Source organism: Arvicanthis niloticus, chromosome 19 (genome assembly GCF_011762505.2).
Source record: "Arvicanthis niloticus isolate mArvNil1 chromosome 19, mArvNil1.pat.X, whole genome shotgun sequence".
Lineage (NCBI taxonomy): Eukaryota > Metazoa > Chordata > Mammalia > Rodentia > Muridae > Arvicanthis > Arvicanthis niloticus.
Genome location: NC_047676.1, coordinates 6462111 through 6482234, shown reverse-complemented (window position 1 = coordinate 6482234; position 20124 = coordinate 6462111). Strand labels below are relative to the sequence as shown.

Genomic DNA, 20124 nt, shown 5'->3' with positions numbered 1-20124 from the left:
AACTCTCCTGCTCTGTGTCATGACCAAGTGAACAGGAGGTAGCAACTACTCTGGACTCATTGGCAACACACACACATATCACTGATTGGGAAATACATTCAATGAAATTCAAGACTTCTTATCTCAGGGAAATTCCAAGGAGTCTACTGGGTCATGTTGAAATATTTCTTCTAATGTGAAGAATAAGTAATTGCACCTGGCCTCTCCCACCACCAAGAAAGAAGCACAATGCTTAGTGCATCCATTTGGACTCTGGAGACAGCACTTTCCTCACCTGGATAGGTTACTTAGGACCATATACCAGGTTACTTGGAAAGCTGCTAGCTCTGTGTGGGGCCTGGAACCAAGGAAAGCTCTTCAACAAGTCCAGGCTGCTGTGTAGGCCCACTAGCGCTTAGACCATATGATCCAGCAAACCCAATGATACTTGAGGTGTCAGTGGCAGATATAGATGCTGTTTGGAGCCTTTGGCAGGCCACTATAGGTGAATCACAGAAAAGGCTTATGGGCTTTTGGAGCAAGGATTTACCATCATTTACATATAACTATTCTCCCTTTGAAAGACAGCTCCTGACTGCTCTTGGACCTTAGTGAAACTCCACATTTGACTTTAGGACACCAAGTTTCCATGTGACCTGAACTGCCCCTCATGAGCTGGATGTTATCAGAGCCACTAAGTCATAAAGTAGGGCATGGAATGTATTATCAAATGCAAGTAGTATATATGTTATTGGGCCCAAGAAGGTAAAAAAGCACCAGGAAGTTATATGAAGAAGTTGCCTGAATTATTTCTCCTTCTGTTAAATTCTGTCTGTGGCCAAACATGCACCTCTAGGCTCATGGGGTGTTCCACAAGATTGGTTGACTGAAGAAGAAAAGACTATGACCACATTTGGCAGGCACCACCCAGAAGTGGATAGCTGCAGCATTACAATTCCTTTCTGGCACAACCCTGAAAAATACAGGAGAAGGGAAATACTCACAGTGGGTGGAAGTTTGTGGTTTTGTTTTGTTTTTGGAAGAAGACATGACCAGAAATGTATGGTTGTTCACTGACTCATGGACTGTAGCTAATGGATTGACTGAATAATTGAGGACCTGGAAAGATCACAATTGGAAAGTTAGTGAAAGAGCTCTGGGGAAGTATCTGTGGATAGATCTCTCCAAGTGGGCAGAAGATGAGAAGATATTTGTGTCATATGTAAATGCTCATCAAAAAGTGACTTCAGCAAAGGAGGAGTTCAATAATTAAATGGATAAGATGACCCATTTGTTTTTGGACACTCAGCCTCTGTCCCCAGCCATCCCTTTCATTGTCTGATGGGCACATGAACAAAGTGGTCATCTTGGCAGGATGGGTTTATGCTTGGGCTCAAAAACATGTACATCCACTCACCAAGGCTGACCAGGCTACAGCTCCTGCTGGATGCCACATCTGCCAACACCAGAGACCAACACTGAGTCCCAGATGTAGCAGCATTCACCAAGGTGACCAGCCAGCAATACACTGGACAGCTTCCTCCATGGAAAAAAACTCTTTTGTTCTTCCTGGAATAGCTACTTATTCTGGTTATGGATCTGCCTTTCCTATACATGATGCTTCTGCCCAAACCATGATTCATGAACTTACAAAGTGACATATCCATTGTCATGGGATTCCACACAGTATGTTTTCTGACCAAGAAACTCATTTCACAGCCAAAGAAGTGCCATAGTAGTCCCATAATCATGGAATCCACTGTTCTTTTTTTGTACCCCACCATCCTGAAGTAAGATGACCTGACAGAAAAATAGAATGTCCTTCTCAACAGAGACTCTAACATCCAGAAGATCCTGGACAGATGTCTTACAGACCCTAAGGGACCACAGAACCCAGACCAGACTACTATACCCAACAAACTTTCAATCACCATAGGTGGGGAAACCAAGATATTCAATGACAAAGCCAAATTTAGTAATATCTTTTTACTATTCCAGCTCTACAGAGGATAATAGAAGGAAGACTCTGACACAAGAAGGATAACTACACACAAGAAAACACAGGAAATTAATACTCATCTTAAAACAACCCCAAAAGTAGAGAAGCACACACACAGAAAGAACACCTCCAACAAAATAACAGAAAATAACAACCATTGGTCAATATTTCCTATCATGAATGAACTCAATTCCACAATAAAATGAAACAGGCTAAAAGAGAGACATATAAACAGGATTCATTATTCTCCTGCATACAAGAAATATACTTTAGCAACAAGGATAGACACTACCTCAGAGTACAGGGATGGGAAAATTTTTTCCTAGTAAACAGTTCCAGGAAACAAGCTAGAGTTGCAATTCTGATGTCTAAAAAAATGGACTTTCAAAAAAAGTAACCAAAGAGATGAGGAAGAACACTTCATACTCATCAAAGAAAAAATCCACCAAGGGGAAGTCTCAGTTCTGAACATCGATGCCACAAACACAGGGGCACAACATTTGTAAAAGAAACTTTACTAACGCTCAAAACACACTGACCCCACACAATGATCATGGGAGACTTCAGCATCTCTCATCAATAGACAGGTCATCAAAACAGCAACTAAACAGAGATACAATTAAACTAACAAAAGTTATGAACCAAATGTATTTAACGGATAACTATAGAACATTTCACCCCAAAACAAAAAGTACATCTCCTTTTCAGAACCTCACAGAACCTTCTCCAAAACTGAACAAGCCACAACAGATACAAGAAGATTGAAATAACCCTTTGCATTCTACCAAATTACCAAAGACTAAGACTGTGGACTTAGTCAAAACAACAGAAACAACAAAAACAACAGAAAGGACACATACTCACAGGGAAGTATGTCAGGAAAGAAATACATAAAAAATTTTAAAGACTTTCTAGAATTCAATGAACATGAAGACATAGCATACCCAATCTCATGGGACACAGTGTTAATTTGGGAAAGCAGTATTAGTAGAAAAATTCATAGCACTAAGTCCCTTCATAAAGAAATTGGAGAGATCCTATATTAGCAACAGCACACCTGAAAGCTCTAGAACAAAAAGAAGCAAACATACCCAAGAGGAGAAGATGGCAGAAAATAGGTAAACTCGGGGCCTAAATCAACCAGTTGGAAACATAGAAAATGATACAAGAAATCATCAAGACCAGGAGCTGGTTCTTTGAGAAAATCAACATGATAGACAAATGCTTAGTCAAACTAATTAAAAGACACACAGACAGTATCCAAAATAATAGAATCAAATGAAAAGAAAGACATGGAATTGAGGAACTTCAATAAGCCATCAGATCTTTTTTTGTTTGTTTGTTTTTTGTTTTGTTTTTCGAGACAGGGTTTCTCTGTGTTGTCCTGGCTGTCCTGGAACTCACTCTGTAGACCAGGCTGGCCTTGAACTCAGAAATCCGCCTGCCTCTGCCTCCCAAGTGCTGGGATTATAGGCGTGCGCCACCACTGCCCGGCAAGCTATCAGATCTTACTATAAATGCCTAAACACAACAAAACTGGAAAAATATAGACAAAATGGATCATTTTTTATACAGATTCCTACCACATATCAAAGTTAAATCAAGATCAGGTAAACTATCTAAACAATCCCAATACCTGTTAGAAATAGAAGCAGTCATTTAGTGCAGAATTCTACCAGTCTGTCAAAGAAGAGCTAATACCAAATACTTCTCAAACTATTCTAAACAATAGAAACAGAAGGAACACTCCTAAATCATTCTATGAGGCCACAGTAACCTGACTCAACAAGGAAAGAGAACTTAAGACCAATTGTATTTATGATCATTGACTCAAAAACACTCAACAAAATCCTCACAGACTGAATCCAAGAATACAACAGAAACTTTCACCATGATAAAATAAGCTTTATCCCAGGGACATAGGGATGGTTCAGTATATGATAATCCATCAATCAAAGAATTTTAATATAAACAAACCCAAAGGAGAGTTAAAAAATAACATGATCATCTCATTAGATGCTGAAAAAGCCTTTGATATAATCCAACAACCCTTCATTTTAAAACTCTTGGAGAGAGCAAGAATTTGAGGCAAAGGTAAAGGGCAGTGTCACTAGGAGAATTCAGAAAACTACAGACTGGAAAAAATCTTCACTAACCCTACATACAATATCCAAAATATATAAAGAACTCAAGAAGATAACCTCCAAAACAACAAAGAACTCAAAAAATGGGGCCCAGGAGCTCTAAAGGACAGGCTAGTTACCTCTTTGGGAATCATAGAGAAAAGTGTCACTCCCACAGAAAACATACACATTGGATGAAACAGAAAATGGCTACATCACATTTAAGTGGATGGGTGAGGCAGAGCTCCTACCCTCAAGCTACTAACTTTTACTTTTCTTTGGCCATTTTATACCTTCTTAGACAAAATTTCTTTAGCTAATTACCTTGTAAATTAAATGTTATACAAAACGGAAGTCACAGAACACTATCAATAACAAGTTTAAAGCAGTACTTCATTCTCTATGCTCATTATAAGTTCAAAGCAACAGTTTTTTATGGCCTTGGCTTTAGATAGAGCACATTGTGGACTGATGTCCATATGCAGGTGAGGGCAGGTAAAATAGAAGGCTAGAGTCTGTAATTGGATAATGAAATAGGAAGGTGGGGCTAATAATTTCAGAAAAGGAGGACAGGTGACAGACAGGAGAAGGAAGGAGAAGATGGAGGAAGAGGATGAACCAGATCCACATAGCTTGAAATAGTCACAGGTACCTATGAATATCATAGAAGACCATAGAATAAAATAGGGCAATTTGTTCAGTCGGATAATGAAAGGCCTTGTCACATATTTCACACTTGTATGGTTTTTCCTCCTGTATGAATTTTCTTGTGTTTAGAAAGTAACGATGGATAATAGAAGGCCTTGCCACAGACTTCACACTTGTAGGGATTCTCTACTGTATGAATTCTCTTGTGTTTAGAAAGTGATGATGCAAAACAGAATACATTTCCACATACTTCACACTTGTACGGTTTCTCTCCTGTATGAATTTTCTTATGGCTCAAAAGTTTTGAAGGATAATGGAAGGCCTTGCCACACACTTCACACTTGTGGGGCTTTTCTCCTGTATGGATCATTTTGTGTTTAGAAAGTAATGATGGATTGTAGCCACCAGCGGCTACGGAAACTGGCTTCACCTGAGAGGAAGCCTGGAAATGAACGAGAATGGAGGGCAAGAAGTGATGAGGCCAAGACAAAGTTCTCTGATCAAGGCCCAAAGTTTAATATTTTGCTTTCACATATAAAGGGGAAGCCCCACTCCCCAGAGTCTCTTCTTGGTTTAGTCCAGGGGCCGGGTTAGGAGATAGAAGTTCAGTAGGTGTCAAGTCTAGCTCAGCAGGCAGTCCATTCTTCTTAGCTCAGTAGCAGACAGTAGGGCGCCAAGGCTGGCAAGGCAATTCCTCTCCTAGGTCCTACTGTTGTTTGGTCTATTGTGGGAAAAGACTCGTTGACCTGCTCAGGCCTGGGGGAAGGGAACAATTTACCCCTTAATTTTTAAAGATGGCAGTTCCAATATCTGGATGGGGCACATTATTTCATCCCGTCTAGGGTCTCAAGTGGTCGGGCAACCATGCCTGGCTTAGGTTGGCATTTATATTACTCCTATATTACCCGTCATTGAGGAAATCATACATAGCATATTGATGTAAATCTCTGTCTTAGGTTTATAGGAGCTAAAAATTACTCCTATAATTACCCGTCATTGGGGAAAACATACATAGCATAATGATGTATGCCGCTGTCTTAGGTTTATAGGAGCTCAAAACACTCTTACTCGTCGTTGACTAACCAGCCATCATTGGCACACTCTTTAGACCCAGACCACATTCAGACCAAAGGACCTGTGGGCATGCACTAGATGCAATTCTTCACAGTGATGTGTAACTGCCATGATGAATAGCTGAGCTTGCTGAGAGTGATCCTCTGTGAGGGCTATCAATCTGCTTAAAATACAAGGTTCAAAGGTTAAAAGTAACAGGATTATATGAGCAAGGATTGGAAGTGGAAGTATTCCAGTATCTCATTCAACTGCTAATTAACAGGGATCAGACAAAGGGTCTGGCCACCAGGTGGGTGGCTTAGTAAAAATTACTTACTCTCCAGTAAGGGTCGAGACTGTTAAATCAAGTTAAATCAGCTGGTTGATAAAGATTTTGAGTCATCTTTATCATTAAAATCATAATTATTAGGCTCAACATCTGTGTCCACTTGACAGACCAGTCTTTCAGGCAGACATCAGGCTCTGTTCTCTTTGTCTGAAAAAATACAGACTGAGCCATGGCCCCAAATTAAAACAGGGTCAGGACCATTCCAAGTATTAGTTAGGGGGTCTCTCCACAAGACCCTGGCAAATGAGTTAGAAGTAACTGGATGCCAGTGGTGATCCACTGCAAACTGACCTTTATCATCAGTTTGTAGAAAATTTCAAACAAATAAGATAAGAGCAAGGTATGCTTTTGGTTGACCTTGGGGGGTATAATTTCCCCTTTCTAGTTTTAAAAAAGCCAATTTTTTAGAATTACTTGTAAAACTTGGCAAGAAGCACCATTAGCTGTTTTTCCCATATTTAGAGAGTTATGAAAATATTAAAGTTTCATAATCTCTCTTTTACAATTTCTTGTCCTTAAGGATAATAATGAAATATCAGTAATATTAAATTGTCAACAAAATATCTCAAATGTTTGACTGTAGTCAAATAACTGTAATAGCCAGTTCCATTATTTATCTTAGTCTGATATGGAACACCAAGCACAGGAAAATAATATAGGCAATAACTAGTTATATTTTTAGTTCCTTCTCTTGTTAAAGTAGTTGGAACTAGAAACCCTAAAAGGTGTCAAGTCACATGTACATATTTTAATTTTTTTAAATCAAAAATGAGTAACATCTATTTGTCAAAATTGATTACATATAGATTACATATACATCATTTTTAATAACCAATTTAATTGTTATTTGGAATAAGGAATAAACCTTTTATTTAAAATGTTTTTAGGATTCATCATATAATCTTGTATTAACACAATAATAATTTTATAGTAGGATGTTCAAACTTTATTTGTAGATGAAGAAAGATAAGTCTACCTTAATGGTTTCTTTTTTTCAAAGGGCTGCTGTGGGCATATGAGTAGTAATATCACAAACAGTCAACAATTTATCATAGTCTATATATTATATCTGTTGATAACTAACAGCTTACTCTATTTTCAGCAAAGCTATCTCTTTTATAGTTAATTGTCAAGGGGAATTAGGACTTGTAGCCCCTTGAGAATATCAAATAGAGGTTCAAATTTTCCTATGGTAAGCTTAAGATAAGATTTTAGCCAATTAATATCTCTTAACAACTTTTGAAAATCATTAAACTCAAATCAAATTAAAAGCAAAACATTTTCTTTTTGCATGTACACGTGTAAGCCAGAAGACGTTGCTAGATCCCACCACAAATGGTTGTGAGCCACCCTGTGGTTGCTGGGAATTCAATTCTTATATTTTTAATTATAAGTCTAGCCTTTAAAGGCTGAGCCATCTCTCTAGCCCCAACTATCTATTTTTATTAGAATTTTCTGTGTCACAATCTGTTTAGGATATAACTGAGATCTCAAATATTGAACAGATATTGCCTTTGAATCCTTTTTGGAGCAACAAGTACTCCAAAAAATTTTAAAGCTCGTTATATTGGAGCAAAGGCTTGCAGAAAAACTCTTTTAGAGAAATCCGCTAATAAAGTATCATATAATGAATAATATATACTAAAAGATTTAAACTCTTAGTTTTTTGCATTAAAGCAACAACAATATTTTTATATATATTTAATGTAAAGCAATTAACCATTCTTTGAGGCAACCATTTCTTAACAATATCCCTTCATGGGCTCTCAAAAATTATGAATAAATTTACTGAATGCAAACCTCCCACCTTTACCAGAAATGTAAAGGAAGGGTATAAAAAACAATCTTTTATATCTGTAATAATTTTATATGTATTTACTGGACTGGCAGCTGTTGTAGGCAAGTCAGGTTGTATAAATCTTAAGTTTGAACTTTGTTTTGAATTAATTCAATAACCAATCTTTTTTAGCTGAGTAAGGGTATCAGATAAAGGCCAAGCTGAAGGCAATCTTGTCCTCTAAATATTGTTACATACATTAGAGGAGCAAAAGCATCTCATTTTTAACAACTTTGGAAGGAAGCAGACTCAAAGGAACCAAAACAAATTGAATATATATATATTTTTTGTTAGCAGGTACAGTTATAACGTCATGGAGGGAAGTAGGCATAATTTTAATCATTGTAACTCTTGGCCCACGGACTGTTGTAAACTTCTTTGGGTCTTAGAATTACCCCTCCTCCCCAGCAAGAAACATCTTTCTAGGAGCTGTTCTTGAAGACCCAGGACAAAAGGAATGTTAGGCACTTGAGCTTCTGCTGAGCTCAGTCTGCATTGTCTTAATTCAAATGTAAATGTTCTTAATCTCACCTGTTTTCTGAGGCCTGACTAGGCCTGTACTGTGTTGCAAGTCCTTTCATTTTTATTTTTTATTTTTTAACTTTAACTCTAAAGCAGGGCAGTGGTGGTGCATGCCTTTAATCCCAGCACTTGGGAGGCAGAGGCAGGCACATTTCTGAGTTCGAGGCCAGCCTGGTCTACAGAGTGAGTTCCAGGACAGCCAAGGCTATACAGAGAAACCCTGTCTCGAAAAACAAACAAACAAACAAAAACCTTTAACTCTATGTGCTATATCTTTTTTTAATAAACATGAGCAATCAAAAAAAACTCAGACTCTCGATTGAACTATCAACTGTAGCCAATGGAATATTGGCAGTTTAACTATGTTTTTAAGCCTCTTTAGCAACATTAGAGTATAACTGTAATTTTGAGAAACAAAATCAATTTTTAATGATGTAAGCAATCTATTTTCTCTAAAATCAACACCAAGTAGATTAGCTTTTATGTTACAAAGTTTTACTGCCAATTTTTATATATGAATACATGATAGTGCAGCTTTTAATATCTCAATAAAGAGACATTGTTTTTAAAACTTATCTTTATACATCTGGTCTCTGAATGACTCTAACCCTGAGTTACTAATGTTAAGTTAAACTTTTGTTACCAAGGTTGTAAATTTTTAATCTGATATCTTATAAGTTTATAATCTATAACCAAGACATGCAGAACATATTTATACCTCAAAACCAATCAGAAACAAAAATGAATTGACAACACATCTTATATATTCAGACCAAACAAAATTTCTTTCTTTTTCTAGCTGTAATTTTAAGATAAAAGCACCTTGTCACAGAGATTTTTCTACAACAAACCACTCTTAGCTTCCTTATAGATTCTAAAAAACTGCTGGTCCCTTTAAAAGCAGCTTATAGGGACAATCAACTGTTAGAAAGGCTTTTCCAGCTCAGCTCAACTCTTAGCTACAAGTGTTAAGCAAACTTATCAGCCACTGCTTTGCATATAAAGACTGCCTTTGAAACCAAGGTAAACTAGACCAAGGGTTGGATCAAGCAATTTTAATGATCTTTTGAACATTAAACATAGAATACCACAAAACATAGAACACCAATCATTCACACAACAAAACAAAAAACACACAATTGAAACACGTGGACATTGGCGCTCCAAGGACAAGTGAACAAAGAAGGCAGAATTATGGATACTACTCAGTGTTCTGCCCTTGTTTCAGTTTTCAAATTCTTTTAAACCCTGCTCCTTTCGTCTGAGGCACCTCTTGGGCTTGCCAAATATTCTCCTGTCCCCAACTCACTGTCACCTCCCTAGATGAGCTTGCATTGGGCCAATGCTCATTCAAATCTAGACTGTATCCACTTTAAACACACTTCCTGTGAACACAGCCATAACTTAGCTATCATCAATGCTGTTCCTTGTTTACCAAGTTCTCTGGATACTCCACTTTTTCTTCCATTTTCCGTGGAGATCCACCAAGACAGTGTTCCTCTGCTGGTCTTCCGTTCTCAGGCCCCATGTTAGGCGCCATTCTGTAGCAGCCAGAGGCTATGGGAACTGGGTTCACCTGAGAAGAAGGCTGGGAATGAACAGGAATGGAGGGCGAGAAGAGATGAGGCCAAGACAAAGTTCTCTGATCAAGGCCCAAAGTTTAATATTTTGCTTTCACATATAAAGGGGAAGCCCTGCCCCCCAGAGTCTCTTCTCGGTTTAGCCCAGGGGCTGGGATAGTAGATAGCAGTCTCAAAGGTGTCAAGGCTAGCTCAGCAGGCAGTCCATTCTTCTTAGCTCGGTAACAGACTGTAGAGCACCAAGTCTGGCAAGGCAATGCCTCTCCTAGGTCCTACTGTTGTTTGGTCTATTGTGGTAAAAGACTCACAGGCCTGCTCAGACCTGGGGGAAGAGCACAATGGATAATAGAAGGACTTGCCACATAAGTCACAATTGTAGGGTTTCTCTCCAGAATGACTTATCCTGTGTTTAGAAAGTAATGATGGAAAATGGAAGGTCTTGCCACATTCTTCACACTTGTAGGGTTTCTTTCCTGTATGATTTCTCTTGTGTTTAGATAGTGATGATGAAAAGCAGAAGGCCTTCCCACATACTTTACACTTGTATGTCTTCTCTCCTGTATGAATTATTCTGTGCTTAGATAGTGATGATGAGACATGGAAGCTCTTGTCACATACTTCACACTGGAATGGTTTTTCTCCGGTATGCATTCCCTTGTGTATTAATAGTAATGATGGAAAGCAGAAGGCCTTTCCACATACATCACACTTGTATGGTTTCTCTCTTGTATGAATTTTCTTATGTTTAGAAAGTCTTGAAGGATAAACAAAGGCTTTGCTACATAGGTGACTGTTATAGTGATTCTCTCCTTTATGAATTATCTTGTGTTTAGAAAGTAATAATGGAATGCAGAAGGCCTTGCCACACACTTCACACTTGTAGGGTTTCTCTCCTGTATGAATTACCTTGTGGTGAGAAAGTTTTGATGGAACATGGAAGGCCTGGCCACATACTTCACACTTTTAGGGTTTTTCTTCTATATGAATTATCTTGTGTTTAGAAAGTAATGATGGATAATGAAAGGCCTTGCCACATACTTCACACTTGTAGGGTTTCTCTCCAGTATGAATTGTCTTGTGTATAGAAAGTGATGACAGAAAGCGGAAGTCCTTCCCACATTCTTTACACTTGTATGGTTTCTCTCCTGTGTGAATTGTCTTGTGTTTAGATAGTGATGATGGAAAACAGAAGGCTTTTCCACATTCTACACATTGGTATGGTTTCTCTCCTGTATGAATTTTCTTATGACTGGAAAGTCTTGATGGATAATAGAAGGCTTTGCCACATACCTGACACTTGTACGGTTTCTCTCCTGTATGAATTCGCTTGTGTTTAGAGAGTATTGATGGATAATGGAAGGCCTTGCCACACACTTCACACTTGCAGGGTTTTTCTCCTGTATGAACTCTCTTGTGTACCAAAAGTAATGATGGAAAGCGGAAGGCCTTGCCACATACCTCACACTTGTTTGGCTCCTCTCCTGTATGAATTATTCTGTGCTTAGATAGTGATGATAAAACATGGAAGCTCTTGCCACATACTTCACACTTGTATGGTTTCTCTTCCAAATGAATTTTCTTATGTCTGGAAAGTTGTGATGGATGTTGGAAGGCCTTGCCACACACTTCACACTTGTTTGGCTTCTCTCCTGTATGAATTATTCTGTGCTTAGATAGTGATGATGAAACATGGAAGCTCTTGCCACATACTTCACACTTGTATGGTTTCTCTCCTGTATGAATTATTCTGTGCATAGATAGTGATGATGAAACATGGAAGCTCTTGCCACAGACTTCACACTTGTATGGTTTCTCTTCCGAATGAATTTTCTTATGTCTGGAAAGTTTTGATGGATGTTGGAAGGCCTTGCCACACACTTCACACTTGTAGGATTTCTCTCCTGTATGAACTCTCTTGTGTACCAAAAGTAATGATGGAAAGCGGAAGGCCTTGCCACATACTTCACACTTGTATGGTTTTTCTTCCGAATGAATTTTCTTATGTCTGGAAAGTCTTGATGAATGTTGGAAGGCCTTTCCACACACTTCACACTTGAATGGTTTCTCTCCTGAATGAATTTTCTTATGTTTGGAAAGTCTTGATGGGTAATGGAAGGCCTTGCCACACACTTCACACTTGTAGGGTTTTTCTCCTCTATGAATTATTTTGTGTTTAGAGAGAAATGATGGAATGTGAAAGGCCTTGCCACATACTTCACACTTGTATGGATTCTCTCCTGTATGAATTCGCTTGTGTTTAGAGAGTATTGATGGATAATGGAAGGCCTTGCCACACACTTCACACTTGTAGGGTTTTTCTCCTGTATGAACTCTCTTGTGTACCAAAAGTAATGATGGAAAGTGGAAGGCCTTGCCACATACTTCACACTTGTATGGTTTCTCTTCCGAATGAATTTTCTTATGTCTGGAAAGTTTTGATGGATGTTGGAAAGCCTTGCCACATACTTCACACTTGTAGGGATTCTCTCCTGTATGAATTATCTTGTGTTTAGAAAGTAGTAATGGAATGCAGAAGGCCTTGCCACAAACGTCACATTTGTAAGATTTTTCTCCTGTATGAATTCTTGTCTCTTCAGAACTTAATGATGGAATATGGAAGTGCTGGGCACATTCTTCACACTTATAGGGTGTCTCTCCTAAATCAATTATCTGGTGATTTTGAAACACTTTGGTCCACTCAAAGACTTTGCCACATTCTTTGCATGTACAGCATTTTCCCCCTGGGGAGGAAGAATTGAGAAATCAATAAAAGTAAAGCAAAATTCTTTACATTTACAATGCTTCTGTTTAAAAAACCAACATTTACTCATACATGCATTTGTTTTTATACATGTTAAGGTACATTCAAATTCCTAAACCTCTATTCAATGAAGCTTAATTTAAAACACAGAATAAGTGAAAATCATGTAGCCTTCCACTAAAGAAAACATGACCACATAGAACATGGAACCAAAGAACAGTTAATCAAAGGAATATTAATCAAAATGTAAGCAAAACATAATATCAACTAAGAAAACCCATTATGTAAATGCAAATGAGCTCCAACACAAATACAGAAATTTTATGAATAGAAAAAAACAAAGTATAAAATAGTCTACCTTTGAACACCACAGAACAAACAATATTTCTATATTGTATACATTATATGTATATAATATATTAAATGTACACAATATAGTTATAATTATATTAGTATAGAGTTTAGTTTTTGAATTTATGAATAATAAATTTCAATGGTTCAAGAAAGAAGTTTATGCATTATCTTTAGGCATGATGTGTTTGTGCAGAATGTAAAGATTATCCTTGTATTGTTCAAACATTGATTTTTCTGCCTCGTATCTACTTTCCAACCACACATGGTAATGTAATGCTTATTCTAAGAATTTCCCTTATCAAGTTTGTGTTCCCATGTTATCTAACTTGTTCCCATGTTATTATCTAACTTGTCAATAAAACTGATCAACCAATAGACCAACTGTAGAGAGGAAAGAGTTGGACATCTGCCAGCACAGGGAAGAAGACACAGAGAAAGGGTGGGTGGTTGGGGGGGGTGGGGAAGGAAAGGATTCACTATAAAGATGGGGCCTAGAGAGATATCATGTAAAGACACCTGAAGCCCAGAAAGCCAGACCAATATAAAAATGCAAGTATTCTGATCATTTTGTCTGATAGATATCCATATTAACTTAGAAGATTAGAGATTAGAATTGATTATTAACTGCTCAGTAATTGCCTCATGAATCTGATCAAATAAATCTTATAGTTTCTGTTTCTTTCATTTTGGAGCTAGCCAGGGATAGAGACAAATCTTTAATTTAAAAAATGTATGTACACTTTTTTTTTTTTTTTTTGAGACAGGGTTTCTCTGTGTAGCCCTGGCTGTCCTGGAACTCACTCTGTAGACCAGGCTGCCTTAAAACTCAGAAATCCGTTTGCCTCTGCTTCCCAAGTGTTGGGATTAAAGGCATGTGCCACCACTGCCTGGTGTATGTACACATTTTAAAATATATATTTTATATCTTAGATTAAAAAAAAAACATCCAAGTTAAAAACTACTTAGAAATGGCAGATCATTGGCTGTCATGGGGAACACAAGTTAATCTCATGGTAGAAGAAAACACAGCTTATTAGACATAATGCATCCTTAATGTTAGATAATGTCTTTTCACAGAAAAAGATAGAAAATTATAGCTTTAAAAGATGATTTAAACCAGAATATTGTGTCTCAATGGCTTTATATTAGATCTTAGAATTTCCCACTCTGTTCTCTGATACCCTCCTCCTGACATACCTGGGTGCACAGTGGCAGCCGCTCCTCTCTTCACATCTGAAGGCTCTTGTATTTGTTCCAGAAATGTGACCAGGTATGGCTTAGAGGAAGCAAGACCTGTTTGTGGAAAAAGGAAACAATATTATTAGTATGATCTCCTGGGAAATAAAATGTCCTTTTCAGGACTATGTGTATAAAGAATGAGAAGATACAATAAAGGAGTATAGAAGATTTGTTTTTCACATGTTTTCTGATGGGCACATCAGAACCCTTAGGAGAAACTTAGTACTTCTGGGTCCAGAGATTCATATCCCTTATTTACAAAGACAACTTTTAAAACCTAAGTGTATGACAGTCTCTGTAAGGTGTACCACTTACTTTCTAACAAAGATGAGACTTTTATGGGGGTGGGGGGAGGAACCAACAACAGAAGAAACAGTTCTGAGGTATATAAATAATTTTTAAATTTCTTTAAAAGTAGCCCTATAAACAGATATTGTTGGAAGCAGAAGCTCTCATGAGGTACTGTACAAAGGGAGCAACTTTCATGCTCACAATTATTAAGAATTCATCTTGGAAGCTATCCTCACCCAGGAATACAAGGTTGTTGTAATTCTCCAACATCACGTCCCTGTACAGTTTCCACTGAGAAGGACCAAGGCATTCCCATTCTTCTGCAGAAAAATCAATGACCACATCCCTGAATGACAGCATTTCCTGAAAGAAAAAAAAAAAAAAAAAAAAAAAGAGGAAATACCACACATTGTTGGGGGTTGATCTGGTGCTTCTATGTGTTCAAATGCTAAATCTATACCACAAGATCTGGCTTCCACAAGACAAGCAAATTCTAAATTACACTTTCATTTATTGTATAATCCTTGCTCTCAAATGTAAAAGTATTTGTTAAATAAAACTGGCAACAGCCAATTATCAGGAAAAATAGAGGGTGATAGAGGTTCAGTGACTGGGGTGGGGGTCAAAGGAAAGGACCAGCATAAGAAGGGTAAATAGGGAGAAGAAAGGGAAGATGGTAGGACATGAGATATCCCTTAGTCATGATGGATCAGTAGCACATGCCCAAGTGAGATCCCCAACCCCCAAGAAACACTGATGGAGTTGAAATAATTCAGGAAAGACTAAATCTGCAAAAAGTTAGAGAACAGCAGAGGAAGTAGCCAGTCTAGGTTTACAAAAATAGATTAGGCATAATTCCCCAGGAACTGAGCGAAAGCCAAATAAATAAATCATAGTGTGAGTCTCATCCATTTGGAAGCTAAACTGGGATAGAAATAACCACAATTAACTTAAACATTGTGCTAATTATAATTATCAATAATAACATAAATACAAAGATGTTGTGGATATCCCTGGTCTTATATTTTGATGCTAATTCCACTTTCTCAGGATGGGCTGCAGAGAGGAGTGAATCAGTATACAGGTGACTTCTTGTGAACCTTCTGCCCACCTTAATTTGTAAAATACAGACTAGAGCCAGTGATTGGGCAGTAGAAGAGGTAGGCGGAGTTAGGAGTTGGGAGAAGGAATGAGGGAGAAGAAGGGGAGAGAGGAGAGAAGATGTCCGTGCATGTCCCTGTGTCTCTAGCTGTCTAAGGTAGTTATTCGTATCAAGGTTAGGTAATAGGGTTAACAATTCTAATTGTGTGGCCATCTTGAGTATTGAGTATTTGCTGATATATAAAAATCTATTTGGCTAATCTTAAATGTTAAGAGTGTTATTTCTACCAGGTACTGGGAATTGTTATATCTACTGCATGGGGATAGCAGATATTCCCTGGGTTATGGGGACTGGATGCCATGGAGCTGACCAGCAGAGGCAGCAGACATGCCAATGTCTTGTGGGTCCCAGGCTGGCACTCCTGGCCAGCCAGGGCCTCCATTAGTGTAGGAAGTTAGAGAGGGAACATGGCAGCCAGGCCTGGAGAAAGAAGGACATGTCTGCCTTTCTGATACCTACCTCTACACAAAAAGCCATCATTCACTTCTGCATATAAATCTAAAGGTGGCCCTAACTAAGAGGAGAGCTGAAACTACTTCTGATATAGGTAAGTAATCTCCTTAAAATACTCCTCATCTGGTGTTGTTTTAAGAAAAGTGGATGACAGAAGGTCCTAGAAACTCCTATGATATGATACTTCTAAGAAGAATAAACTGGAAAACAAGCGCAACTACAGTACAGTGTGCTGGGGCTGGAGAGATGGCTCAGTAGTTAAGAGCCCTGGCTACTCTTCCAAAGGGGTTGATTCCTAGATGCCTCATGGCCACTTACAATGGTCCATAACTCCAGTTAGAGAGGATCAGACAATCTCTTAGACATGAACGGTACCACAATACAAACACACATATGCCTTAGTTAGAGCTTCTATTCCTGCCATGAAACTCCATGACAAAAATTTAGCTTTGAGAGGAAAGGGTTTATTGGGCTTACACTTCCACAGCACAGTTCATCAGTGAAGAAAGTCTGTACAGGGTCTCAAACAGGACAAAAACCTGTTCTGTCTGAATAATGGAGGGGTTCTGGTAACAGGCCTGCCATACATGACTTGCTCAGCTAGCTTCTTTATAGAACCCATGGCCACCAGTCCAGATGTAGCACCTCACGTATCAGATTATGTCATGTTCCATCAGTCATTAGGAAAATGTTATACAGGCTGACACACAGCCTGATCTTAAGGAAGTATTTCCTATACTCACATAGGTAAAGTTTGTTTCTGTTGCAGGTAATATTTTAAAAACAGCGGCACCCAACCCAGCTTGTTCTTAATCAGTCGCCATGTTCCTGACTAGGCTAGGCCTGAGGTCACAGGCAGCGGCATGTTCTAGGTGCTGCCGTGGCTCAGGCAGCCAGAGCCACCAGCCCTGCCACCCACAAGACACCAGTGTGAGAGGTGGCTCTGCCAATCTTCCACGCTGTCTCCACAAGGCTGGGCTGAGCCCAGACCATCTTGCCATCCATGTGATACCTGGTAGAAATGAGACTCTAATGTTTAAAGATTATCCAATAGCTTTATATGTTTGGTAATGCTCAACTAACAAGATGCCCACACAATTGGAAGTATTAACCAATTAACTAACCTAGATATAAGCTGTTACCCAGGACTGCTCTCGATGCGTGTATGGCCATCCATGGCTCTTACAACTCTGTTCTCCCCAGCTCCTCCTCCCCCTTCTCTTCTTCCTCTCCTTACTCCTCCTCTTCTTCTCCTTACTTTTCCCACCTTAGCTTCTCCCAACTTGCAGGGGAAAATATGCTGCTACATGTTTCAACTGCACAATAATCTAGCCAGCACAATAAAAAAAAATATATGTTAGTGTTTCCTGCTTGTATTATAATATAGCACACATCACCTTATTTTTCTCACAGTAGAGAACCGTGGTGATGGAGAGGGTACTTCTCAACCCAATATGCACAATAACAATGACAAATACAATGAAGAAGCAGAAAATATGAGCACCTGTGGGCTGAGGTTAGCATCCTGAGGCTAAGTTTGACCAAGGGTCTGAGTTTGAGCAGCCAATGGGTAGAACAATACATGAAGGATTTCTTTACAAATGGAATAAATTATACTAACAAAATAATAGAAAATTTAGCAATAAGTTGAGTCACTGTGGGGATCTATACAGACCCATGGCTGTCTCAGAGGCCCCATGAAAGGAAAATGGGAATTTAATTCTGTCTTTATCCAGCAGCAGACTTGGCCAGGCAAATCTGACAGAGGATACAGTGCCATGAACAAGTCATTGTTGCTGTTATGGGGGATCTAACTCTTCTCAGGGCCTAGGGATATATGCCCTAAGGCAGCTGTTTCTGAGATACCCTGTGTTCTCATTGCCAGCACTGTGTGATTCATATCTCTGCATGGGCTCCTAGAGCAGCACCCATTGTCTCATCTCCAAGCCTCTCATTTGTGTCTCTAAAAGGTGCAAGCCAGGTTTCTCCCCTCACACAACCCCCATCCCATACTTCCAGGAGAGTCCATGCCCCGCTCTGTGTGTACTAATAAACAGTCTCATCTGTTATTCTCAGCTTATTTCCTTCCTTTCTTCTTTTTGATCTGTGCTCACAAATCTAATATCATCCATATTTTCCCAAATGACCATATTGCATCCTGTAACATCACTGAATAATAATATCACAAATTGAGCTGTGAATTGAGGAGTGTAACAGAGAAACTGTGTACCACAATTCCCTAATTTTTTTACTTTCATGCTGTCATTAAAAATTCATTCAAACTAAAGACATTCATTTCTAACCATATTAAGATGACCTCCAAAATCACAGAAAGGGAGAATATAAAGAAAAACAATGTGTGTGTTAAAGAATATAGAGCTGTTTTATAACTGAGAAGAATAAAGGAAGCTGTTAAGTCGGACACACAAAACTAATAAAACAACAATGCATTTTGCATGAACAGGAACCTATGTGAAAATCGTAAGATCCTAAGTGTGCCATAGCTTTCGAAATTTATCTTACAGTCTCTCAAACACAGTACAAAAACTTGGGGAATCCTTTCTAGAACTATTCAGGAAGCATCAGTGAACCAGAAAGTCACATTGAGAGACAGTACATTTAGGAGAATTTAGACAGTGATGATAATGTGAACAGACAAAAGTAAACAACGTGGTAAGAGAACAATGTACAGAGCCCGGCAGCTTGGCAGAGCCATTTCTCCCTTCCCTTTCAGACATTCCAGCCCCTCCCAGCGATCTTTCTCTCTTCGCATTTATTCTATAAGAAAAGCCGTCCAAATTTTGAAGAAAAAAAAAAAAAAAAACCCACATACTCAGATAGGATTATTGGGGTATAACTGTCTAATGATTTTAATCTGAAGTGTAAAATCTTAATTATTTGGATTGTGCAACCACAGGTTCATACCAATTCCAAGATTATTCTGTGGCTACACAGTCAAGTATTGTGATGATTCAGGTCACAGCGGTGTCCACTAGAAATTCCTACTCAACCCGAGGCATCCATAAATCTAACAATTCATTCCAAAGGAAAAGCAACACACAACAGTCGCCCTCACAAGACTCTCTGTCCCTGGACACTAGGAACTTCAGAAAGTTCTGTAAGTCTGGAGACGCTGACTACAGTCACGTGACCATGGGTAGGCTAGACGGAGCAGGTTCTCAGCAAAGCTGAGTGAGCTCCCTTCAGCAACTCAGCTCAGGAAGTCAGCAGACACAGCCTGCCCTTGCAATCCTGTTGTTTCCAACCTTCTCCCAGGTCAATCCTGTTCCCAGGGGAGTGGCCCACCCTAGGTCAGCACAGCACGTCCAGGTCAGCAGCTTGCCCTGTCTCACAACAAGCCCAAGTAAGCGCCCTCCGCGCCCGACCCGCCACCCTGCACAGTCCCTCAGATCTGCTGGACAGCGCTGCTCCCCGCACCAACCTCCATGTCAGAGATCCAAGCCTCGCTGAGCAAGACACTCACTTAACTTTGGAAGAAGCAAGGTTTAAAAACGAATCCGGAAGTTTGGTACCAACAACCCCTTCTGGTGATGTCATGATTGTTGGGACTACATTTCCCACAAGTCAGTGCAAAGGACTTCCAGGAACACACCAAAGGAGTTTTGTGTACTGCCCGGGTACTTTTCCTACTGTGAGCAGGTGAAATTAGAAAGAAAGAGTCTTCAGCACTTGGGCAGCCACCGGGCCTTCGGGCTCTTTTGAAGTGCTGTGGTCTCAGCACGCGATGCTAGCCTGTGAGTCGAGCCTTTCACA

General features: G+C 39.1%; 1 protein-coding gene across 1 annotated transcript; it reads right to left on the bottom strand.

Annotated features, from left to right (window-relative positions):
• Positions 1-9550: 9550 nt before the first annotated feature.
• Positions 9551-19931, bottom strand: LOC117723657 (uncharacterized). The gene is made up of 4 exons (XM_076916347.1): positions 19793-19931; positions 14972-15098; positions 14403-14498; positions 9551-12831 (listed from the first exon to the last, which is right to left on the bottom strand). The coding sequence occupies exons 1-4, from the start codon at positions 19796-19798 to the stop codon at positions 11054-11056; spliced, it is 2007 nt and encodes a 668-aa protein (XP_076772462.1). The 5' UTR covers positions 19799-19931; the 3' UTR covers positions 9551-11053.
• Between the last annotated feature and the right edge of the window lie 193 nt (positions 19932-20124).